This window comes from Leuresthes tenuis, unplaced genomic scaffold, assembly GCF_036924035.1.
Source record: "Leuresthes tenuis unplaced genomic scaffold, fLeuTen1.0.hap1 SCAF_11, whole genome shotgun sequence".
NCBI classification, from domain to species: Eukaryota; Metazoa; Chordata; class Actinopteri; order Atheriniformes; family Atherinopsidae; genus Leuresthes; species Leuresthes tenuis.
Window position 1 is genome coordinate 18,152,805 of NW_027325365.1, and position 25,789 is coordinate 18,178,593.

Genomic DNA, 25,789 nt, shown 5'->3' on the forward strand with positions numbered 1-25,789 from the left:
TTTGTCTTTATGACTGGGGTATATAGGTGAGAAGAACACAATAAACAAGCTCAGCATTTTTTGCTGGAGAAGTGCTGCTTTTTGGAGGGGTGGGTGGCATGACTAATTGGGTTACCACTGTGTGCAGAAAACCCATCAGGAATGTAACAAGCTTATGTGTTAGTTTGTTATGAGGAGGGTAAGAGGAAGAGGGCCTACATGCTTTTTTCAAGTAGTTTATTGCTAAATTAACTCCAGTCAGAGAGGAGTATTTCTCCCTGATTACATTTGAAAAACGAAAACATTACTCATGTATCCACACATGAACCAGTTAATATATGTACAATTTCCTGAATAAATAATTACTATGGTGCTCTTCTTTTTCTGTCAAGCTGTTTCAGTTTCTCATGTGTGCACAGGCTTCTTATAGTTATCAGTGATAACATTCAGTGGGAAATCATTCCTCGTGATATCTGCAGCAGTTAGAGGCTCAGGATAAAAGTCTGCCGAGGTCTCCAGGGTGAGAGAGGCTTGGGTATCCAGCTTGGAGCGTTTGACTTGCCCTCCACCTCTGAAGCTCCTCCATTCCTGGATCCACTGGTCTCTTGTAGAGGGGTCCATCCGGTCCAGATGCTTGGCTTGTATGAGCGGAGAGGGGGCGATAGAGTTCCTCAGCACGTGAAACGTGTACCTGGGGGAGAGAGTGTTGCGGTGAAAAAGTAGGCCAGTGAAAAAAATGCGGCCCTTTGATGTAAATCAGCGCATTCCCTCTAAAAATCAGCACTTTCAGAAGCATCAGAAACCAAGAGGAAGACAAGTAATGCTGCAGACGATCCCCACAATTAACACTTAGTTAACTGGAATGTATTTGCACGATAACAACATCCTGATTGATAGTTAATGATCCGTACAAGCTAAACATAATCCAAGATGTAGATGAATAACATAGTGTGAAAACAGACTAGAATAATGGCTTCTGACCAATTTTGTGAAGTATCTACTTATGACCCCTTATCACAAATGAGTTTTACTTTTTAAGGCCATCAACAGAAAAGGAAAAATTGTGATAGATAGATTGTGATCTATACACAAGCATATATAGACAGACGATTGTTCATTAAAACTCAACAAACACTTGTGTTTCTTTTCTTCTATTAGTTTCATCGTCATTTGCAGTGGGTTTAGATTTAGGATATTTTTTGACGATATGTTGACGATATTTTGACGATTTTATATTTCTCACATTTTGACTCAAATAAACAGATTACGAAATTAATAATTATGATTTTCTGACACCTTCTGTTCTGATAGTATGTCTTGTCTTTGGACCAATAATACATACAGTACATTTACTGTAACAGAAGATCGAAGGCGATAGAACATGAGAGAAATGGTGTGAGGGAGGGAGGTGGGGCGCAACAATATGCTGCTATCATCCTCTGAAAAAAGTCTGTTGCAGTGATGACAAGACCACATTAAAACACTGTTTCCTGCTGGGCTGAAAGAGTGGCAGATATGGGGAGGATGAGGCAGCTGATACCTGGGTAGCAGAGCCACCACAGTGGAGATGATGCAGATAAGGTAGAACATGGGGTCGGCCATCTGGCTCTGGAGAATCCAGTACGGATTGGATGGAGGATTACAGGTAACGCAGATGGCACTGTAGGCAAGTGTCACAATGAAATACAAAGCCACACTGCCCAGCATGATGACCCAGTGGACCACCGTCTACAAGACAATCACAAAAACAGCAATTATACACACTGGTGATAATCCAGTACTTCAAGGAATTGCCTTTTGAGTCCAACTATGAAGTCTTGTATTTCATAATGAAACTGGGTGAAGTTACTCAGCTGCAAAAAACATTGACTTACCAGAGATGTATTGTGATTTTAAAAAAAAATAGACATCAATCAGTTCAGTACTCACCCAGGATTTGATCTCTATTGACAGATGCAAAAGGATGGTAAATAAAGAAATTGTGTTCAGTGGAGTTCCAAAGGTGAAAATGTCAACATCTGAATCCTGGTAAGCCTGAAAATAATAAAATAGGTTGTCAAGTTTCAGGCAGAAAGACATTAAAGAGTAACCAGAGCAACAAATGTTAAAACCTGTTGACTTGGAGAGGAACACTGTGAAAGAGAAGACTAAATTCTATCTACATTTGAATGAAAAATGGTGTCTGGAGAGTCAAAATTGTGGGTATTGCAGCAGGTTGAAAAAAAACCAACTAATTTCAGTTATGCTCTATCTCAGATTATTCTGTCCATTTATTTAAATGGGATTTTTTTCTTTTTCTCTGATTAGGCATTGATTACTTCAGAAACAGTATTAGGTATGAATCAAAGAAGTCACAGCAACTGTCACTAAAATTAAGCGGTCGCTTTGGTATTTGCACCACATTTTTACATCAAGACTAGTTAGCCGAAACCTTTTTTTTTCCATAGACAACATGTATTGGGATTGGGATCACAGCAATGTAACCAGTTAATCAGTGAATGATGCATAATCAAGGAAGCATTCCTGCTGAACCTGTAATTACTGATGCACTATTGAAAGTGTCTCTCACCAAATATGGAATAAAGAAGCAGACCAGACTCTGATAGAAAGCATCCAGTATGGAAATCCAGAATATTAGAAAATTGTATTCCTAAAGAAAAAACATAAGTTTAGACAAAGAAAAAAATTGTTATTTAATCTTTAAGGATTAATTTTTATTTTATTATCATTATTTATTATTATTATTTTATCTCACTGACCCCTTTACCCTGACCAGTTCTGTACAGTTCAGGAACCCCTAGCAGCACCTCTGCAGAAACGTCTTTGTCCATGATCCCAAACATGATGGGCGGTAAAGAAGTGAAGAAAAGGTTGAAGAAAATCAGCAGCCAATAATCGATCATCGTAGTGCCAGAGAATCCGCAGAAGAACTGATACCAGAACAGCAGGTTCACATAGGCCTGAGAAGCACATCAAACTCCAGATGATTAGATGGCAGCATTAACACAGCAAAGCACTTTGATTAAGATAGAGCACTCACCACATTCTTATAGAAGAAATAAATGATCATGTTGGCCAGTCGAGTGTAGCACCAGTGTCCATGGACCAGGAGGAGTTTTTTCAGGTGTTTGAAGCGAGATATGGCAAAATCACTCGCCATGACCGCCTGCGGATGACAGAGAGGAGTCACGATATGTCCAAGACTGTGATACGAGGGGTTAAAAACACATCGTCGGCCCTAAAGAAATTAGTTCCAACCTGCATCCCCTCCTGACCGGATATTCCAATGCCAACATCAGCCGCTTGGATCATGTTGACATCATTTGCACCATCACCTGAAACCAGAGTGTGAGCTTAATCACACATGCACGACCTTGAAGGAGACTTGCATAATTTATGTTACTACTAAACACTTGACATTGGTTTTTGTATTAGATTTCCAAAATTGGCAAAATTGTTAAATTCTTGAAAATTGTGTGTCTTTATCATTTTGTTTATAGAGGCAGATAAATGCCAATCTTACAAGCTTCTGGCTTCTGTGGCACTTAGAGCCAGTCAAAACTTTGAAAAACATATTGTTTGATGTTTTTAATTATTTTCCTCCCAAGCTTTAATCATCCTCTGCTCAAGAAGCATTAAAAATACCCAAGTAACATTTATTCCTGTTGAACATTCTGCTCTTTGTTTCTGAGCACTACAGCCTTGCTCAACAACCTGCAGCACAGAAAGGTAATATATTCATTATTGATGTTCTGTTGAAACAAAACCCAACAACATGCAATTCTGTGAGGTTTCTCAGGTAAACGGTACCCTCTTCTGGGTAAGTCATAAAAAAGTAAGTCATAACGATTTATTTGTATGACGTTTCTACATTGGATTTTTGCCATGCACTGATCCTAAAGGCTTTCTTGAATTTTTTTTCCAGAACCTAAAATAAAAATTTCAGACAAATTAGGTGGATGAGGCAAGTAATTCTGAGCTGATATTTATTGGACTATCTTACCAACAGCAAGTGTCATGACTTTAAGTTTCTCCCTGATCAGTTTCACCACTCTGCTCTTCTGTAAGGGTGTGACTCTACAGCAGAGCACAGAGCGGCAGCGTTTTGCCAGGTCCACGAACCGGTCCTGCAGGTCAGGCGACAGAGCAATGGCCAGAGTGTTTCCGTCAATCACCAGAGAAATGTTTGGGGTGGTGTCCACATTACGAGGGTCCTCACAGTACCGCCTCACTTCCTCCAGGGTGCAGTCGAGAATGGATGTGCATGTGAGCTGGAAAACAAGAGACGCTTGTTTGAGGATGATGTCGTGGCTTTTCAGGATTTACTTAGCTGAAACCACAAGTGTAAGAAGACATTTTTAGTTATTTTGTCGCCCCTCAGCAGTAAAGACATCTGTTTTTTCTTTCCATGACAGTACAGAAAATGTCTTTGGGTTTTACATCGTCTATGAAAAAATAAACTATTTAAAGATATTCTTTTTTTTGTAATTACTAGGCAAAGCAATTAACTTATTGGAACATGCTTCATAAAATTAAGATAAAAGATACTGTTGGGCTATTGCATTTTAACTTCGTACATTTTTCAAATAAAAGAACACTGCTCTGCTGCTGAATCAGGCTCTAGTTCCATTAGAGGCATCGTTACTGTCGTGTCTAAATAGCTCCAGACTTAGCCTAAAAGAAAAGTGTCAATATGAAAAAAAAGCAGCTCACTATACTAGATTACATTCCTTCAGTCCAACAGAGGCTTTGTACTGGATAAATTTCATTTGGCTTTTTTGGACAGTGGTTGTGGGAGTGCATCTCTCAAGTGGTCATCAAGTTACAGCGGTTGAAAAAAAATAGTTCATTAAAGGATATTTCCTCTGAGAGTTGAATATTAGACTGGTAATTAGATATGAAAGCATTAGTTATTGTGTTAGGGGTATCCATTCATCATCAGTCACTAGTGTCTCCAAGGGGAGCATGGCTGCCCCGTTGTTTTAGAAATGTTCATGTGTATCGCTCAGAGCTGAAAGGCAATTTCCTTCTATTTGACTCCAGAATGAGTAGACACGGTCAAGTTGATATGAGGGGTTTGTTGCTGTGCTACTAGATCTTTAATGACCTCATAGAGGCAGGCCCCTCACAGGACACCTTGTTTTTCTCGGATGGAAATGTGAGGGTTTGACCTTTAGTTGAAATGTAAAACTAGTCAAAAGGGTTCAGTCATTTTAAATTGGAAGGAAGATAAGCTCATAGTTGAAATCTCCTGAGCACACGCAGAAAAAAAGAAACACTGCTTGTTCTGGATGACCATTAAAAGACTTAGTGCCTCCTTTTGAAACAAACGGTGCAAAATATTAGAAATATGAATGACTTTAATCTGTTTGAAGAGGGCAAATTCAACGAAAAATAAATGCAAAAAATGAACAAATATGATATAAAAATATATAAAAAGATATATGACAAAAAATCTAAACATATATTAATTTACAAATTAATTGCTTGTTTATTTCTGTATATATTCATGCATCTATATAATTTAGTCATATATTATAATTCTTTAAATTTTTCTTATCTCAAATTTCTTTTACCTTTTTTGCTTTTTCTAATTTTCCCTTTTCCCTTTTCCCTCAAGTGTTTGCTCGGAGCCCAAAGTAGAAAATTGAACCGAATACATATCAAGACAAGTAAATCTATAATTGATCACTTGATCTAATCTGTGTTCCATTAACGCTATCATCAACCTTTTTCTTTCTCATAGCAGGTATGCCTGGCCTTAAGATTTTGTGTTTGTTTCTGTCACTATCCTCTCTCCCAACTCCACGAAACAGATGGTGACCCTCCCTGAGTCTGTTTCTGCTGGGGTCACTTCCTGTTAAAAGGGAACTTTTCCTTTCCACTGTCACTGACTGCCCTGTGAGTGCTCCAGACAAATTAGTATTTCATAAATACGATTACACTTGGATTGAACTGAATACAACTTGGATTGAATTTGACTATATTTAATTGGATTTAATTGAGCTGTACATATTTCTCACTAAAGTTCCCTGAAGTGATTATTATTGTTAATTGAGGCTATATAAATAAACCTAATTGAATTGCACTGAATTTAATTTAATCATTCGTAAGATGATGAGTGGAGCTGAATGACTCTCCTGCTCCTACAGAACCACAATATTATGAATATATTTTTAAGTTTGTAAATCGTACATCGTCGTGCAGCAAAAAATATGTGAAACCTTTTCTTGTGTTTCTGCTTGTGAACGCGGCACATTGACACGAACCTAACAAACATAACGAAAAGGGGGAAACTCGAAAGGGTCTGAAACCTTTTTAAGTCTTAAACACGTCGCATTTCATGTCTTTGAAGATTATTTCTTTGATCAATTTTTAAGAATCATTGCAAATCTATGCTTGCTTTGTTAGAACAATCTGGTTTGGCAATATTTCTGTGTAACATTATCTGCTTCATGACTTAATGTAATGTTAAAAACATGCGGTTTATCACGAGCACCAAAATATATAAGATTTAATAGACGCGTTGTTACTGAAACATTATGGAAAATATTGTAATGTAATTTATTTTCAATTAAACAGTTAAATGCCATCATTGACACAACTCTCAAACGTGTTCTTGAAATACGAAGACAGTGCTTGCAGTGATTCTGTGGTAATGTTAACCCAAGCTAAAGCTATGTTAGCTCCAGCTAAATAAATATGAAGACATAAGAATGAAAATGAAGAGGTGAAAATTCAGCATAGTCACCTTAATGTTTGTTATTTCTTGAACAAAACAACAAATCTTTAATCAAACAACCAATGCCAAGTGAGGCAGTCAGCAGCCTCACCTTGTTTTTGCAGCTCATGTTAATCACCAGGTCTTCCTCTTCCAGTAGCCTGCAGGCATAGCCAATGTTGACAGCTGTCTCTGGCTTGTCACCTGTCAGCACCCACACCTGGATCCCTGCCTCCCGCAGTGCCACGATGGTGTCTGGGACGCTTTCCTGCAGACGATCCTCAATGCCTGTTGACCCTGCAGGAGCACATACATCCTCAGACAGGCATCATTGACACAGATATGTCTTTCAAGGGTTGTGAATGATCGGGCTGATGTGCTACCGAGCAGAGTGAGATTTGTCTCCAGCTGCACAGCAGTGTTCATGATAAGCTCCTCTCTGTTATCGATAGCAGCCAGAGCTTTCTTTCTGTCCACTAACCAGCTTTCATACACTTTGTCAGTCACAACCTGCAAGACAAGGAGAAAAATGAGGCTGTGCTCTTATCCAGCATGAAAACAATGCTCGTAGGTATTATTTGATGATTTTGTACCTTCTTTGTGATGCAAAGTGTTCGGAGGCCGTCTTTAGCATAGCAGTCAAGATGATACTGAGTATCAGCGGCTATGCTTTTCTGACTGCCACTGAGGTGTTCTGGAGATAATAAATGATAAAATGCACATACATTCATACTGTGTAACGCTGAATCATGACATTACCCACATGATCACATATCATAGACTAATCAGTGTAAATAATTAATTAAATGCATTGCAAATCCTTTCTACCTGCATAAGGTGTTCCAAGTAGCTCCATGATGGCGTAATCTGCGCCCTTAGTGTACAACACAAAGTCTTTGGTGACTGGATGACGCACTAAAACAGACATTCTCTTCCTGTTGGAGTCAAAGGTCAAGGTGTCCAGCACCTCAAACACCAAGTCATCCCCAGACGGGAGTCTCACTGTCACACTGTCAGGGGTGCGAGCCAGCAGGGTGAAGCCATATGCTCTGGCTGCGTACACCAAGGCGGCCTCGTCTGGACTCTCTGCCTCATAGCACAGATCATCTGAGGCTGCTGAATCCCCGTCGCACTGGGACAAAGTGTGGAGCGAACAAATTTGATGTCCATCGGTGTCAACAGTTTTTTCCATATTTACAGACTGTATAACTGGGTCCTCTGAGAGTGAGCGGTTCCTCTTGGACTTGCGCTGGCAGGAAGCAAGAATGTTGCCAGCTTTTTTCACCAGATTGGACAAACTTTCCAAAGGGTTATTCGTCTGGCAGGAGCGTGGAGACAAACTCGCCTGAAAAGATGTAATCCTTAATGAAGAAATTTTGCCATATTTAATCATGTGCCAAACCCCTCAGTTATGATTTTGTCATTCATTTGCACCCTGTCTCTTATTGTGCATTTACCTTCAATCACAAACTCAAGGGGGAAAAATAGATTTCTGCCATCTGCCAGACTTCAGGACAGCCCAGTTGGGAACAGCAAAAGCTTGAATTAACGAAGCTTACCCTGATTGCCCCTGCAAATCTTCCACTACTATGTGGCAAATTTAGTAAAGTGATAACAACTAAGTTAAATTGATAGGATAAATGCTAACTTTTAGAGCTACAGAAATCATAAGAATTAGTCTTAAAACAACTAATCCTTTATATTACTAAAAAAGTACAGTTTTAAATGTCTGAGATTTATGTTTAAGTTTAAAGAGGACAGATCTTTCATTGATTTGTTCTCCTCCATATCTGTTTTTCATTCACAGTTGTAGCAAACTTACCCTCCCTCTCTGAGCTGTTGCCATGGAAACCACCACTGTGTTGCAAATTGCAAGAGCCAGAAAGAAGTCCAGGTGAGGATCCATCTTTCGGCCGCTGCTGCCGCTGCTCTCTACCCTGCTAATCTGCTGAAGCAGCTTCTTGTCTGGAATCACCTCAGTTTCCTGGTGGAGTAAAAGTTAATCAGTTTGTTAATTAAAAACAGAATGTGTGTTGATAAACTGAGTCTCGCTTACATTCAGTTTTCATTAATTTGGCTTGAGGGGATCAGAGCAAGTTTTTGGCTTTCAAACTTTCCGTCCTGTTTTATTTGCCCATGTATCAGGAAGGATTACATGAAGGACAGGATGAGGGGAGGAAGTATACAGTCATACAGCCATTCTGCTCTGCTAGAGACCCAGCGTGAGGAGGAGTAAAAATGGACTCTGTGCTGTTTTTTTCTGTCTCAGCCTGTATCTCCAGGCTCCTGCTCTTTGCCCTATGGACAAAAATAGGCATAAAGATACTGTACTCTATAAACAGTGATGTGAAATCTATATTGCACGTTTACAGTTGATGTAACATCAGTGGTCAGTGCCAAATAGTACTCAGTGTGACCATATGTCCCATCACAGACACAGGAGCAACGCTGAGCCAAAATGAATGTGCTCATCATTGAAACCTGGCAGCTCAGCCATCTGCAGCAGGGAATGGGGCCACAAGGCCTTTTTAAACCCAGGGATGGGTCACATTTAAGTAAATAAAATGGCAGTTTTGGGTGTGTATAGGTTTCTTTGTGTGGTATCAGATCTAAAATAGGTTTGAGGAGGGACATCCTTGTTTAAAACTCAAACAAGGATGACACACATTTGAATTTGAAATCCTAAAAACTACTGAACATTCAAATGAAGAAAGATTGGCTTATATAAGCTTGTAGCTGCTCCAACCAAAATCAGCCTGTGATGCGTTTTGTCAAATGTAGTTAGCTTTTGGCTACACTGGCAGTCCTTGGAATAGGATCTAATTGTAAAGGAAGGAAATTATGATTAATCGAGACTAATAAAACAAGAAACTGGAGCAGCCATCCCATCCCCCCATGTTGGGTTTGTTCATGGCACTATTCGAGTTAACTATATGAAAGCACTGTGATATTTTATTTAAAGTTATTTGTGCTCCTTTCCAGTTAGGATATCAAGACGATCCCATTATAAATTCAGTATCTTTATAACTAACCGAGTAATCATCTTACCAGTGGACTGCTAAAGGCCATATTACTCTGAACATTTCCTGCCACACTGCTCCTTCGCCGGCTGATACGGCGTTGTGTGTCTACAGGGTCGGTGTCCTCAGCATCGAGGGACCAACTGGTCCGTTGGGGGCGTGGATGCTGGTTGAAGATAACCTCCTCCTCTGACTCTGGCTCATCAAGGACAGCTAGGCGGATGGCTGCAAACCCAATAAACCACACTGACATATAAATCTCTGCAATGGAGGCAACAAAATAGGCGCATATTTCCACATGACGATGCTACACCACATACTGCATTTATTACAACAGCATGGTTTTGTAGTAGAGTCCAAGTGCTGGACTGACCTGCCTGAAATGATGACCTTTCACCACAGAATAGCATTATGAAAAGCAAAACATGTCAACGAAAAGCCAGGAACATTGAGCTACTAGAATCCTATATCAGACAAAAATGGGATAACATTCCTGTCCAAAAGGTCCAACCTCTGGTCTTCTAGGCTTCATGTGCTTTAAAGACACTAAAACTTTCATCAACAATGGGATTTTTCATCACACTGATGATTAAAGTAAGGACTCATTATGAGGTGATTTCTATATATTGGGCTAAACCCCAAGAGTGAAACAGATAATATAACAACAAAAGGAAAAAAAAACACATTTCATTAAACAGAAAGACAAAAAGACAAAAAAAAGAGAAAACACAACATTTGATAAAGCACAGCAAACAGATGAAAAACAAAGCAAATTCTTTCAAAACAAAATTATTTAACAAAAAAATCTAAAGCACTTTTCAGAATAAATTAAACAAAACAAAATAAAGATAACAATTTAATGTGTTTTTAATAATGTTTTTGGTAAATGATTTTTTTCTTGTGAAATCTTTCCTGGTTTTGGGGGGTTTTTGCACCTCAAGTGCGATTGAGACACCATGAGTGTCAAATTTTATGTGCAGCAAATTGACACTGAAGTGATAAACTGGCAGATGGACTCACATTCTGATTATGGAAGCAACACTGGTGATCAAGCTGCCAGTAAACTGTGGAATGAACATATTACTTCTATTATACTATTATATAACTATTCATGTAACGTTTTAAATGGAGGGTGCAGTTCAGGTGAGGTGTAAAGAAGCGTGTCAAATTATCAAGTGATAATTTAATAATGAGTTAATAGTTAGAAGAGTTAATAATGAGTCATCACTAGTTTAGTGCTGCTCAGTGACTGGTTCAGTGTTAATCAAGAATTCAAGAGGGTGGTCAGTGTGTCAACTGAAAAAAATGTTTCGATTAATAATTTCCCTCCCTGTAACTCATCATAATTTGAACATGAATTACTCAAAAATACTCATTAACTTTAAATATAAATTCCTTCATATGTAAGGGCCTGGCATAAAAAAAACCTTTTAAGGTGTATAAATAATGTCTCATTATAGAGACTTACCGTTCTCTTTGTGTGGATACTCAGTACCCATGATGGAGCATCGGCGAAACACCATCTTATTCTCAGTGAGAGTGCCTGTCTTGTCTGAGAAGATATATTCAATCTGTCCCAGGTCTTCGGTGATGTTCAGAGCCTTACACTGCATGCGGCTGTCTGTCTCCTCATCGTACAGGTCACTGTCATTGGTGAGGAAGAAGATCTGACCAATCTTGACCAGTTCAATGGACACGTAGAGTGAGATAGGAATAAGGACCTGGAGAGACGGGGAGAAGAGAGGACAGTTGAGTTTCGCAGAGATTGTGGGACGAAAAACCACAGGATGAGTAGACAGAGAAAAGAAGGGAAACGGTAAAAAGGTAACAAAGAGGGAAACAAAAGGAAAGAAGATGAGACAGGAGTTGAAACAGTCATAATACTCTCTGTTAGGCACCTGCAGCAGGATGATCATGGTGAAGAACATGTAGAAACTAGCCAGACTGGGACTGTCCAGGTGACCGTTGCTGTCGGGGACCAGGTAAGGAGGCACCCCAGGCAGCGCCTGCAGCCAGAAGAAGTGACCTGGGAGGATCAAGACAGCGGGATTAATCACATTGAATGTCAAGCAAACAGGACAGCTATTTTTGGCACCACACTTTACTGACTGTCTGTTTCCTCGTTCTTCTTTTAGCATGTCTTTGGGCCTGTGGCCAAACGAAGTCTTTTTTACATTGGAATTCTAACGTTCCATCATGAATGGAAATGAGTCAGTCTGTGTAGTGACTCTGTTTGAGTGATGTAATTCGTTACTGACCTAGTGCTCCGATGAGGCACATGGTGAAGAGGAGAATGACGCAGAAGAAGACGTCAATGTTTAGCTTCCGCTCTAGTTTGCTGCGTTTGTATCTCGACCCATTGTTGTTGAGCATGGACTTGGTTTCATGGCCTCAAATGTTGAAGAAAAAGTGGTTGATTTAGTTACTCCAAATTGTCAGTTAAGTAAATCCAGATCATATCTTATAATATCTGTGCTGATTCTGGGTCAGTTAATACAAGGATAAATATAGCTGTTACAACTTAGGAGACTTTGATCATATCCTGTGTAATTAGTCTGAGAATTTGGAGTTTCTTATAGCTTTAACAGGAGTTAGTATGTGTAATAATACACATACAAGTGTTAAGGACAGATTTTTTTCTTTATAACTTTACTGATCTTCAACAGAAATAAAAAAACATATAGGTCATTGAAATTAAGGTAAAAAGAAAGAAATAAAATGCATCACGTGCACTCTTTAATAGCTCAAGGTTAAACCAGTGAACCAGCTAGGAAAATACCTGCATACACCACAAAGCCAACAGCATGGTCTGTGTTTCTCACTGTGCAGCCTCTCAGCAGCAGACTCTCAATCCCAGCGCCCAGCTTCTCCTTATCGGGTTTCTCTCTGCAGCAGGAGAAAGTGAGAAACCTTTACTGTCAGATCTTGTTAGATGTTTATTATTACTTACACATTCCCATTAGCATTTCTCGTGCTTTATGGCCAAAGCTGGACAGCAAGGGCAGACCGCCCGTTAGAGCTGTGGTGCCTGAGGAAATCGATTATAGTCTATTACAGCGCCAATAATGCGTCTGCAAGCATCAGAAAGTCCAGCGAGTGGGTTGCAATTAGTTTTGCTCGGCTGCTCTGAAAACCACTGGGGAATTGTTTTGGGGAATTCATGTGAGCTGTGTGTTTGATACTTACACATAACACTTGAAATGATTCAGATTGTTGTTCGGCTTTTCACACACCACAATGCTATTGAAGCTCTCAGGTTCAAATTCCGGTGTCTTGCAAATGAGAGGAGACATGATGACCACATTAGTGTATGAATGGAACATTTTTACATGCAACTTAACCTGTATCGCAAGAATGAAAACGGCTGTCATCCAGACCAACAGGTATGTTTTACTTCCTGTCATCATTCACTCTGACACATAATAATAACCTGGAGTTACTGTTAATAATGTCGCGACACGTCAGTTGTGTTCTGTTAAAGAGAATTAAATGTCAAATGTGAGGAAGTGGAGGAGAGAGAGAGAGAGGTGAGGCAGGAAAAGAGGGAAAGATGAGAGAAACCTCGGAGTAGATAAAAAAAATAAAACAAAACAGAGGATTTCCCTCCATCCCTCACCTCACAGAGTCCAGAGACAACCTTTCTCTGCTTCAGGTTGGTCTCTCCATCCAGGTTGGCTGTCTCTATGAGGCACATACATTTGAGGTCTGATGTATGGAGGAGAAGGAGGTCTGCTGGGACTATCTCATTGCAAACAACCTTCACAAAATCTCCCACTCGCACATCCTTCCACCTTCTCTCCATAAACTCCTTCTCCTTCCTACAGACAGAGATGACAGACATCAACAACTTCTCCACAGGGTGGTTTTTAAATGCAGTTTGTGTGGTAATATGTTCATATTTAGTAACTGTAAAATTTGCATCATGGTTGGCTTCAGGTTTGTTCAGTGCAGCAAATTCACTTTATTTTTGTGAGGTAAAGCAAATCATTGGACCTGCTTAGGTTCAGATATAAACAGCAGAAGCTAACAAAAAAAATCAATGCTGCCCCATTTGGATAGTTGCCAAGATTACTTTGTTCTCTTTTAGAATAAGGACTGACTTCATGAACTAAGTCTGTTCCCAGACCTCCCGTGGAGCTTAGTACATCACAGTTAGAACCTGCACGTCAAGCTGGCTAACCATCAGTGACACTGAGCTGCAGGTATGCTGCCCTACATGTGGGACCTGATCGGGTAGCTGCTGCTTAACACCACACCACACCTCACTCCAAACAAAGCCCGGAGGGGAGGTTGATGTATTTTTAGTACGTTGTATTCAAAAACAAAAAATCATTGACATAGATATTCTCAAAGGGTTGATGTACGTTCTCACATCACATAGAATGTTTTACATCCCTGATAATATCTGGAACATTTTCGAAATCAATCAAAACCGTTTTAAAAGTTCAACTTAATGCTTATTTGCTTTCTTCCTCTTCATGCTCTGAAAACCAAATATGAAGCTGGTGCCAGAAACCTGGAAAAGGAGAAAAACATCTAGCTCGGCTCTGTTTGAATGTGACTAATAGCTTTTTTTTTTTTTTTTTTAAAAAGCTTCTAAATGATATATATGTTTCTATTGGAGAAAAATATCTAGTTTCACTGGACTGTGCTGTTAGGTAGCAATTTGAGTCATGTTACCTGTTCCCCGGTTTCTAGTCAATTGAAGCAACAAATAAAAAGTACCGGAAACAGTATCTACATGAATGTACAATTCCGTTTCATGAAATTTTTGTCTGCAATTGATTAAGGTTTTTTCATTAATTTTACTACCTGTTGTCTGAGTGATAAAAACAATGAGTAGTATTTACCAGAAAGTACTCAGAGAGAAAGTGACACTTTACATCAGTATTATGATTAATAGATGCCAGGGATGACATTTGTGCAATTAGTAGATGATATTACGCGTTTCAGACAACACAAACAAGAAAGAGGAAAGGCCTTGAGGTGCGGTGACAGGTTTTTCAGTTTCCACTAAAGCAGACAATAAAACTTGGCATGCTCAACAATACATGAACAGGACTTTGCATTCAAACAACATGATTAACAGCCGATGTGTTTGAGCGTAAGTGGATTGACAAGTGTTTGATGTAGAGATGAGATAACAAGAATGTCCCAAAAGATAAGGCATGCCATGCTCCAATACAGACGTACTGGAGCGTACAGACCTCTGTGAAAACAAAAGGGTTGATGGGAAATACAAACGTGCACCTGAGAAGGTCTGATGAATTAATGCCAAATCCCTCTCATCCGACTGAATTCCGTGTGGGCCTTTACATGTAAAGCAGAGCTTTTTTCTCGAGCTTCTACAGGAGCTATTTGGATACTTCAGAGAAATGACAGTCACCTAATTCTCTTTGAATCTTTATAGGCCCAAAAGAAAGGTTTACCATCCCTGCCCCGTGAGAAATGAGAAACACAGAGCAACCTGGTTGACGTGACTTAACAGCTGTTTATGTGATAGCGTGAGGCAGAGGCGACTAGTGTCCGCCAACAGGCCCAGAGGGGCCGTCAAGTTCTCTGAAGTGTTCAGAATGCTGCGCTGAGAGAGCCCACATTTCAGGCCACCTGGACCCTATTGCCACATACAGCAACATAAGCACACAGTCATTTATAAACACACCTAAGTTGTCTGAGGCGTCCGAGACTATTGGTTACCAACAGAAAAGGGGTGAAAAATGATGATGATGTATTTATCCTCCTTTGTGAGTTATACATTTTTAAACCAGTAATTCAAAAATAGATAACTGCTAACCTCAGAGAGTAACCAGAGTAGGATTTAATAAAGTGTGAACAACGTGATGTTGAGAGATACTGTTGTAAGGTTCTTCATAGGAGGAATGATCTCCCACTCATCCTTTTTTTTAAAGTAGAAAATTCGTATAGTGTACTGAAAGGCAGAGGAGGTAAAAGACATGCACACACACTTAGTACACAATCTCACAGATCTACATACTCATACAGTGGGAAGATAAGAATCACAAACAGGCATGGAGGTACAGTTAACTATTATAGTTTACACCCGCCACATCATATATGAAAAACACAGCACACTGTGTCTGTATTCAGGACAGAGAAATCTCCTGGTGAAGTACCTGCTGTAGATGTAACATGGTGTATTGTTGAGCTTCCTGTCCGACTGGTACCTCCTGAAGTCCTCCCATGCGTCCTTCAGAGCCGTCAGAAACAAGATGATACAGATTGGGATCAGAGCCACCTCGGGCTGGAAGGCATTCACCACAGGGATGAAGTTCAGAATAGCCAGGCCCACAAAGTAGATGTTGGCCAAACGGTGAAACTGTTCAAAAAGATTCATGGGGATGAACAACAGAGGTGTGTATTTGGTGGTTTTGATGGCATTTGAAGGGAAGAAACGATTGGGTTGCTTCCACTTCTCCAGTCCCTCATAAGGCAGATTGGACACCAAATTACGGAGGTCCCTCTCCCGTGCCCTCTGACCTCGCAGCGCATCCCTCACCAGGGCCAGAGGGCTCCTCCACGTCATGGCTCTCTCGTCTGGTTGCCTTTCTCTTTTTGTCACCAACTTCTCATCTTTGCTAAAGTTAAAGAGACTCTCCACTGGATCATTCTCTCCCGCAGTGACTCCCTGTGAGTGTGTGAGGCCTGTGTTAAAGTAAGTGACAGCACACCTTCTTTAAATCCGCCCCTTGCAATGACAGGTGTGTTTGCATTCCTTGCGCTGAAGCTGTTAGGGGAAATAAGCCATCTAATTGTGCTCAGAAATGTAACAGCAAGTCTTGAGGTGACTCAGCACTTGAGATTATTTCAATGAAACTCCTTTATATTGCAGCATGGCGAGTCAGTAGTTCAGTAGTCTGTACTGTTTGATATAAAACAGAAACACTCATCCATATTTGAAAAACACAGCTGTGACAGCACGTATAGGACAAAGCCCCAAAATGAGATGTCAGTCTAACATTTGCAGAGGAGAAAAATTGGTGCAGTGGATCATTAAGAGATTTGAACTGACAGCCGAACACTGAGCAGACTGCTCAGGGCAAACATACATGGGGAGTCAGTGTGAAAACAGGTGGGGAATACAGACCACAGTGTTCAGAGGTGATTTGTTGTTAGTAAGACTAAAAAGATCAATAATAAAACCCTTTATTGATGTATTTTTCCAGGATGTTCAAGACTTTGCGTAATTTGTGTGTTGAGACTTGAGATTTGATCACACTGATTTAAAAACTGGGTGAATGGATATGTTTACAGGTATGTTTGATGGACAACAACAAAGCCGCTTCTTGCACAGATGGCATTCATGTAGGATGCTTTCCACTTCCTCATGTTGACATTGTTGTGTTTTCCAAAGCATGAACTGGCAGCTGATTTATTATAATCAATCAAAAACTGTAATATTTCTTGTTTTTTTCCGTGGACAGATGACGCAGAAGGGCTCTCTAACAGCTTAACGTGTTTTTCCGTCACATACGTGTATAACAGGGGAGTGGCGTGATGCAAGTGTGTCAGACTCACCCTCTCACCCATCCCAGTCAGCTCTGGTGGAGTTTGGCTTGGTTGGCTTGCCAACTTCACAGTGGCGCAGCTGTGACTCCACACATACACTAACAAAACACACTCTTGGAACTTAAACACACTCATACACATGGCTTCACAGAGCTGAGGTCTGTGCATTGCTAATTACGCCAGTGACACGGAAACACTACAAAGCAGGAAGCATCTGCCTCCCCTCCCCTTTTTAGATGTCAACACTAATGCCCCTTTTGAGAAGAGGAAAAGAGAAAGAAAAAAAGGCCAATTTAGCCCAAACCATCTGTCTACTGTAGTGAGGTAATACATCTGTTATGTTGTGGTGCGGAGCTGATTTTTACCATTGCATGAAAAAACAAGGTTGCACGTCACATTACATCAGTTTTCACACCAATTTGCCTTTTTAGGTAGTTTTGGAAGCATCGCATAAACACACATACACACACACACACACACACACACACACACACACACACAACAATCTGCAGCTTTAGAATGCTCAAACATGAGCAGTCAATCGGGGCTCCATGTTCTCCCGGCCCTCCTGTATTTCTAAGGTTTTTCTATACGAGCCTTACAACATTCATACAGTTTCAGATGTTATGGCAGTTAATATCTCATTGTGCACTTCTGGTCCCCTACGTTAAAAATCAAACATTAGATACACATTAGCTCCTGCTAGAGAAAAATCACATTTTAAATATTGAATATTCTGTGTTTTGCACCATCAAATATTCACAAGCATCCATTTACGTGGCCAGGTCAGGAAGCGAGTGCAGCGCAGAGTGTAGTCAGTTTGCAGAGTGAGGGGAGGATGCAGTTAAAGGCTGAGGCATGGATGGATGCACGGATGGATCCCTCTTTGTAATTTTCTTTCACTCCCTACTCTTTTTTTTTTTGTTGAAACAGGCGCTCTGGCCCCTGCAGCCCAAAGTCAGGTCCAAAGAGTGCCTCTGTATCTATGGCTCTCTGCGTTAATGTCCCCTGAGGCTGAGGGTCGAGCTCAGCCCTGCTCAAAGCCCAGCCAATTCCTCAGCCCAGACCACCACTGTCGCCTCTCGCTCCAGCTCCTCTGCCTCTCCATCCATTACGCAGCCAATAGTCCCCAGCTGCAGCGCTTACATCTCTGTTCACCCCTGCATTTGCCTCTTTCGCTTGCCTACTCATTCCTCGTGTCAGGCTTAGTTGTTCACTCGCTCATTCAGACACTCAATCAGCCATCTACCTCACGTTCACACAGGGAACATAAAACTGCCACCCATGTACTCTATTGTTAATGTGATAGACTGAATTGATTTTTAATTGAATTTAGATACATCTTCATAATAGCTGACAATCATTACACAAGATATTTACAGTCATTATGAAATATTACAATTGGAATTTACAGAAACTTTGTACAAAATATGCCTGACTTCGATGCCTGGATAGTGGGGTCCTTGTTAAGTCGTTTCTTGAGAGCAAAACGTTGACCCAAAAGTCACTGGTGTCTGGAAGTGCTTTAGTTTCAGCAAGTAGATGCTTTTAGAGTCCATTAAAAAGAAAAAAAAGAGAGAGAAAAGTCCCAAAGGTACAGTCAGCAAAGTTGTGAATTATGTTTTATTCTTCCTAAGTCAAATCGCTCTTTTCTTTTTTTTTTTTGACTGAATGAAACATTTGAGCTGTATTTAAACTGCAAAAACAACAACAAAGACCCATTTAAATAGAATAAATCCATAGTATTTACACGATAATGTGACTATTGACTTATAAAAATGATTCATCTCTTTTTCTTTAAATATGATTTATGTTTATCTACAGTTTTCCAAAACAGAAACCTAATCACAATGGAACGCATCATACTTCTATCATTCAATTCTATTGATAATGATGATTGTGGATTGCCATATTTATGCAGCAACTCTGGTTGCAATGAAACTCAGCTCGTCAGGAAAGTTCTTACACCAGCATCCGTTGCGTTAAAGCCGTTCTCAGCCTCCGAAGCTCCTTACATGATGGCAAAAAGTACAGAGTCAAAAGTACTCTTTAAACAAAGAAAAAGCACACACGGTTAAATGGACTCAATTCTGTCAGCACGGCAAAAGCAAATCATAAACTCGGCCAAAGCATTGGTGTCCACAGTTCTGCTCTTCCACCAGATAATATGGGACCTTTAATAAGTGTGGATTGGGTTTTCTGTTCAGCAATGGCATCATTAAAACCCCACACTGATGTGCAGAGAAGATAGCGCCCCCTGCTGTCCACCTGTTGCCATCCAGTGACGATCAAACAGTCCACCCAGGTGGGCTGTTCTAAGCCAAAGCTACAAACTTTAACTGACAGAAAAATCTCAACTCGTAAAAGTAAAATGCGTTGTGGTTCATCATCATCATGACTGAAATGCAAATGAAATAAAACAGAAGCATGCTTTTAAAGGATGTTTTGATATACAGTAATTATAGGAAAATAGACTATCAAGGATGACTCCTTTAAAATCATTTATAAAGCTTTCCTGGATGCAGACAGCTCGGCTACGAAGTAAATAGATACTAAACAAAAGAAATCCTTAAAATATATGCAAACACAAGCATAAATATTTGATCCACAGAGAGTAAGCTACGAATGACAAATATTAGTGATATATTGAAAATCTGGAACAGGCACCATTACTGTCTTTTTAAAACTCACTCTTCTTTTTTGAGTGCTTGTCAGTCGTTTTAAGGTGTTTCCCAAATCCGAAAAGAGTCACTGCTGACTGAAATGGGTGCTGCTGCAGTCCATCTAAAAGTCTTTGCATTCTCCTCACGTTGTCTAAAACGGACCAGCTAAAAAAAGTCAGCGCACTGTTTTCAACTCACATTCTCTCTCTCGCGTCACCTCTCTTTCGTGATTTCTCCCCCTAAATCCCCTCTCTCCCTCCCCACCCCCCTTGCTTCTTCGCATGCATGCCGGAAACCGGCAATCGGACTCCGCCATGTTTAATGGACGTAGTAGAGCCAGTAGACCACGTTGAAGAAGGAGAAGACAGTGGGGAAGATCATCCTGGACCACTTATCGATAGAGTTCACGTCGGACAGGTCTGGGATGTTCACCTTGAGCTGGGAAGCCCGTCTCCTTAGGCGCGACTTCTTCTGGGCGTGGCGCTCCAAGGCGCCGTGGCCATAGTTCTGGCGGGCCATGGCTGCCCTGCGGTACTGCAGTGTTGAGCTGTCGTAGGCGAGCATGGTGTTGCGGGGGTCTCCGGGTGCTCCCAGGCCCCGAGACAAATCCCCAGCACCACCCATCTCATTCTTCATCTCCATGGCGCTGAACAGGATGTTGTCATCGGGGGTCATCTGTGTGAATGTGCAAAAAACACGCAGAGCCATGAGAAGTTACTGCCAAAAGGAGAGTGTTTTAAACTGATTCTGAGAAAATTATGAATCAAAGCAAATATTGCTGTAATGATATTTAAGCAATTCAGTGTGTAAAAATACAGATGAGGTGCTAAAATGGGTAATGCAAATGAGTCAAAAACTGTGCAACTTACAGTGAAGACCAGTTCTAAGCACTGTCAAAGCTCTGAACAAATTATTGATAATCTGTCAGTCAATATCTAAGTGATAATACAAGCACAACACTATGAGAAAACACTCCTGAAGGAGCACAATGCGCTCCAGAAACTAATTCTCATGGAGAAACCTTAACTGTCATCTCAGAATTTCAACCAGAGTGTGGTTAAAATTCTGCCGATACACAAGACAAACTCAATAGAAAAATCATAAAAATAGAAATAAAAAAAGAGAAAAAAGCAAAGGTATAAAAAAAAAAAATATGACAGGAGAAGGTTGAGAGAAATTGTAAGAACTCTGTAAAGATGGAGGAGTGGCTAAAAGGTTCGGGGCAGGTCGGGAGAGACATTGTGGAAAGTGAATTCAGATCAACATTTCTTCATCCATAGCCTGACTTCTGAGTAAGAACATCCCTAAAACTCAATCCCTTCCTGCTGCATAAGTCAGCTTGATGTATTCTGTTGTTGTTGTTTTTTTTTTCTCTAACTCACTTTGAAGCAAAGCCACTCAGTTGGTGCTATTCATCAAACTCCAAATGAGTTCTTTCTCTTTTCTGACGAGTCCCTTTTTTCTTCTTCAGTTGCTTCACATAGTTTTAAGAGATTTATCAATTGCCTCAGAGATCGTACAGTATTTGTATCTTAATGATATTATCTTAAGAGAAGCTACGGGTGTTTGTCATTTCCCATCAATTCAGATGTACATCTAGAGTTAAGATTAAATCAGTGCCTGCAGAAATGAAACTGCGAAGCCATGTTTGTCAGGAAAATGCATGAAGAGCAAACCAAGAGAGGGAAAAAACACAATGGTGGGAGTGATGATCAAGGTTGCTTTAAAATTCTATAAAAATCAAAGAAATGCACAAAGACTACAGCATTTTCCTCTGATCTGGATTGATTCAGATTGATGACATTGTCAGTTTTGACTTTCAAAACCTCCAGTACCTTATTTCTTTGATCGCCTAGTCCTAATGCGGCATCGTCCACAAAGATGGGATCCCACATCGAGTCATATGCGTCAATTTCCCTCTGTTTCATTCTGGCATACAGAGCATCATCTCTCTGAACTACATTTCCCACCAGCCACTGCAAGCATACAAAATCAGCACTGTTACTTAGGGGAAATCGTAGCTTGCCACACTCAGAAGGAAAGGGTGTTTTATTTGTCTTTTTTGTTTTAACGTTGCTGTTGTCGTTGCTAACTTTAGCATCTGAGTAAAATTTAAAGAGAGGGCTTTGGCGCCACAGCCAGTGATTTTCCAAGGTGCCTTGACCTTTGAGAGACAGAGAAATGTGAAGATAAAGTATTTAAAAACCAGTCATTGCTTCTGCATTCATTCTTTCAGATCTTAGTCTGTGTAATAACGTTGATACACAAAGCTAAACCAGTGAAAAATGGAGAGCTAGAGCAGGAGCAAAGAGTGCTGGTACAGGACATCAAGCATTGATCACAGCATCACATAGGCCTCGAGAGGAGAAGAAGTCAACTGTGACCACAGAAAAACAGACATATCAACAGACAGCACAGATACTCCGAGAGGACGTTTCCTGGCATACGTACCTTGTTGGGGTCGGGCCTCAGTTTCTCATTATTGGCCGTGGCTGCTTTCTCAGCCGCCTTCTTCTGTCGCTGAGGGCCTTGGCCGAAGAAGATGTAGTTGACGAAGGCGTACTCCAGTAGGGCCAGGAAGACAAACACAAAGCAGCCCATCAGGTACATGTCAATAGCCTTCACGTAGGGGATCTTAGGGAGGGTCTCTCGCAAATGTGTGTTGATGGTGGTCATGGTCAGCACCGTGGTGATCCCTAGAGGTCAATGGGGTCACAAGTTTAGAGAGAATCTTTAGATGAGTCATTTGAAATATCGTTTGTTCTTTTGTAAAAAAAACAGCAGAGCAGCTGTAGAGATCAAATTGTCAGTCTGTCATGCCATCAGTTTGATCCTCCAGACTAAAAATTCTCAAACAACTCTCAGATGGGTTAAAAAGCATTTCAGCACAGACACTCATGGTCTCCAGTATTGGACTTTGCTCTTTTCTGTGTTGCCTTCACATCTGACCAATGATATAATTTCTAAAACTCTTTGTGAACAAATTCCTGTAAAACCCACAAAACTCTCACATGCAGTTGTACTTTGTGCATATTTCTAACTCGCTCAAGGTAGAAGATTATAATGCAAATCATAGAAAATAAAAACATTCAAATGATCCAGTTGGCATCATGGTAACTGTAAACAGATGCTAGCATTAGCAGTCTGAAACTGTGGGTCTCACCTAAGAGAAAGCCCTGAAACAGACACCTCCTCACTCCCCCTTGGTTTTCTTGCTCAACTCTGCTTTATTCCTTCCTGCCTATGGGTTAATAATTATTTTATTTGATCCCACTGATACTCAGCAAGTTAATAGCCCAATGTAGCTGTTTCCATTTCAGATGGCATCAAATAAAATAAAAGGCTCTGTTCAAAGAAATATACGAGTCTCTGGCTCAGAGAAAAATGGTAGACCTACATTTTCCAAAACCAGTGTTTCTCTAACTACTTTTTAACCATATCCCCTCGAGTAAATGAGGCTCCTCTATGATATAACATACCATCACTGAAAATATCACTCACTACCAAGCTAAAGCATTCAGTTTGTTGCATGGGAGTTAGTAAATGACTGAACACAGTGGTCTTGCTTCACTGGAATTTGTACTATATAACTGATATCAGGTGCAATGCTTCAAAGGACTCGAGTATGTGCTTGTGAACATGAGCATTCATGTCTATCAAATACATTATAGGGGACTTAAATATAGCAAATAGACCAGCCTGGAAGAATGGGACCCCATATGGATAAAAACATCCATATAAAAGCTCCTGAGACGGCAGCTGTGATAGTTATGTCAGACAGGTTATAACCAACCATGTATCCATATGAACAAAGAACATACAATACAAAGAGCTTCACATCGCCACTGTAAACATCTGCCTTTAGTCACAGCACGATTCACCTGTTCTGTTTTTTTTTTAACCACACACACATTGTGTTTGATACATTACTCATCTGCCTGCACAATCTCCATTTGGTCAGATTCACACGTATTATAAATAACCCAGCAGCAGCTCTGTAGCATGGAGCCTCGGCTTTCATTGGCTGCACTCGCTTGCTGCACATTCTCAGGACGGTGAGAGCATGCAGGCACATCTTTAAAATCAGCAGCGAACCTCCCAGCAGCATTGTCTCAGGCTCCAACCTGCTGGTGCTGGTATGGCTGTGGTATAAAAACATCAAGCTACATTTAAGCAGTTGATGCAACCTTTTGTTCGGCTGTAATTTGGCTGTGATGTGGCTGATAAGCGGGAATTTTTGACCACTGAGAGGCTCCGTCAGACAGACGGGAAAAGAGAAAGACAGCGTGCTTCAAGGTCAGGCTGCAGCTCTTCTCGCTCTGCATGAGTCATGCATATAGTCATCTCTGAAAAACAGACATTTAGCCAGGCAGCCTATCACACATTGCTATCACTCACATGCTTAGAGCTAATAATAAAAAAATCTAAATGCTCGGGAAAATTAAGAGTCAACAAGTCAGCCTCATTATAGACATATTAATGCATGGATTTACAATGTTTAAGTGTAAAAGGCTTAATCTATGTCAAATGGCTTCTTTCATGGTCTGTTATCTTTTGGCTTTGGGTCACTGCTGAGCAGAGGCGAAGCGATCCTACCCAGGGCCACTCTGGCAGCCGATGCATCGTAGTTGATCCAGAAGGAGACCCAGGAGAGAATGGTAATCAGGATGGAAGGCATGTACGTCTGCAGGATGAAGTAACCGATGTTCCTCTTCAGTTTGAAGCTGAGGGACAGGCGGGGGTAGGAGCCTGAAGAAGGCACAGGCAGAGAAATTACATTTTCCGAATTGTGGTAACACAGATGGTTATTTTCTAATTCATTTATTTTTTTATTTAAATGTCAGAATAGCATAACGATCTATGCAGATAAAATCCTGAAACTACAAAGTCAAAAGACCAAAGACGAAGTTGACTGCTGCGTTGTGTACCTGTCGAGAAGACAACGTTCTTGGAGATGAGCTTGTAGTCGACGATAGAGAACTGTGGCAGCTCTATTCTGTCAACCCCAGACACAGCACCATCTCCACCTCGCCAGTAAAACTCAATATCATCTGTGGTGTAACCATCTACAGAGAAGAGAGGCAGGACACTCATTATCATGATCCAGTAATGGGTGTAATACATCATAGCACAGCACAGTAATGCTAAATGTCAGCGTCTGTGGTTTCGTCTCTGTTGGCCCGCTACCTACAAGTTCGCTCATCATTTTCTAGAGTAGTCAGATTAGATCTGAGGAGACACAAGATGAGCAAGAAGTATGGAAAAAAGAGAAATAAAAAAATAGCAAAGCCATGACTTCTTGGGAAATTGTGGTGTTTGAGGCGTGGTGTTTCAATTATCTGAAAACTAATCAGACACTCGCTTTTCACTAAAAGTGCTTAAAGTAAATATAATTTAAAAAAATCTAAACTTTAAAGAGAAGTTAAATGTATTATAAAATGCTCCATACATTCATTTAAAATGAATATTCCAAAATGATAAATGCACAATGATGCCGTGCCGGGAGTCTATTCTGAAAATTCCCACATCTTTACACTGCTTCACAATCTTTCACGTCTTGCATTTTTTTAGGAGGCCTTGAACAAACCAAGACAAACAGACTCACGGTCAAAGATTTACTAAAAACTAAATGTGGCTGCATGTTCACTGTGATGGATCTCTGCCTCCTTAGTTGTCCTCATAACCAATTAAAACAATGACTCTAACGGCATTAGGGAAACGTGTTTACAATATGACATCAATAATTTACATCGTGCTCTTCTACAAAAGCAATACAGCTTGCGTTTAAAACAGAAAGCTGAGTTTAATCATGAAACAAAACGTTGATGCACTTCTAGTGTTCTGATGTCTGTTTCAGACATGAACAGCCACACAGAGAG

At 40.5% G+C, this 25,789-nt stretch overlaps 2 protein-coding genes across 3 annotated transcripts in view; both read right to left on the bottom strand.

Moving 5' to 3' along the window:
* Positions 1-199: 199 nt before the first annotated feature.
* Positions 200-16,399, bottom strand: atp10b (ATPase phospholipid transporting 10B). Its single transcript, XM_072395882.1, has 21 exons — positions 15,855-16,399; positions 13,337-13,538; positions 12,907-12,992; positions 12,500-12,606; positions 11,979-12,110; positions 11,619-11,746; positions 11,189-11,441; positions 9,749-9,945; positions 8,523-8,684; positions 7,529-8,045; positions 7,294-7,394; positions 7,084-7,210; positions 6,813-6,997; positions 3,983-4,250; positions 3,238-3,314; positions 3,020-3,145; positions 2,739-2,939; positions 2,549-2,629; positions 1,909-2,013; positions 1,520-1,707; positions 200-670 (listed from the first exon to the last, which is right to left on the bottom strand). Exons 1-21 carry the CDS (start codon positions 16,262-16,264, stop codon positions 385-387), a joined length of 3,939 nt encoding a protein of 1,312 aa, XP_072251983.1. The 5' UTR covers positions 16,265-16,399; the 3' UTR covers positions 200-384.
* Positions 16,400-18,531: 2,132 nt separating this feature from the next.
* The window catches only part of gabrb2a (gamma-aminobutyric acid type A receptor subunit beta2a), a 32,416-nt gene continuing 25,158 nt past the window's right edge, over positions 18,532-25,789 (bottom strand). The window contains exons 6-10 of one of the 2 annotated variants that reach the window (XM_072395884.1): positions 24,839-24,976; positions 24,507-24,659; positions 22,362-22,606; positions 21,746-21,886; positions 18,532-20,585 (exon numbers count right to left, since the gene is read on the bottom strand). In XM_072395884.1, coding sequence (XP_072251985.1) covers positions 20,229-20,585; positions 21,746-21,886; positions 22,362-22,606; positions 24,507-24,659; positions 24,839-24,976 — 1,034 coding nt within the window. In that variant the 3' untranslated portion in view covers positions 18,532-20,228. The remainder of the gene's footprint in view (positions 20,586-21,745; positions 21,887-22,361; positions 22,607-24,506; positions 24,660-24,838; positions 24,977-25,789) is intronic. The other variant, XM_072395885.1, reaches the window with a different exon arrangement.

Excerpts from the sequence above, each read along its gene's own strand:
- atp10b (XM_072395882.1), bottom strand. The coding sequence starts at position 16,264 with ATGACGTGGAGGAGCCCTCTGGCCCTGGTGAGGGATGCGCTGCGAGGT. Across the intron at positions 8,046-8,522 it reads CAACAGCTCAGAGAGGGAGG|GCGAGTTTGTCTCCACGCTC; the intron begins GTAAGTTTGCTA and ends ACATCTTTTCAG. Across the intron at positions 7,211-7,293 it reads CACTTTGCATCACAAAGAAG|GTTGTGACTGACAAAGTGTA; the intron begins GTACAAAATCAT and ends CTTGTCTTGCAG.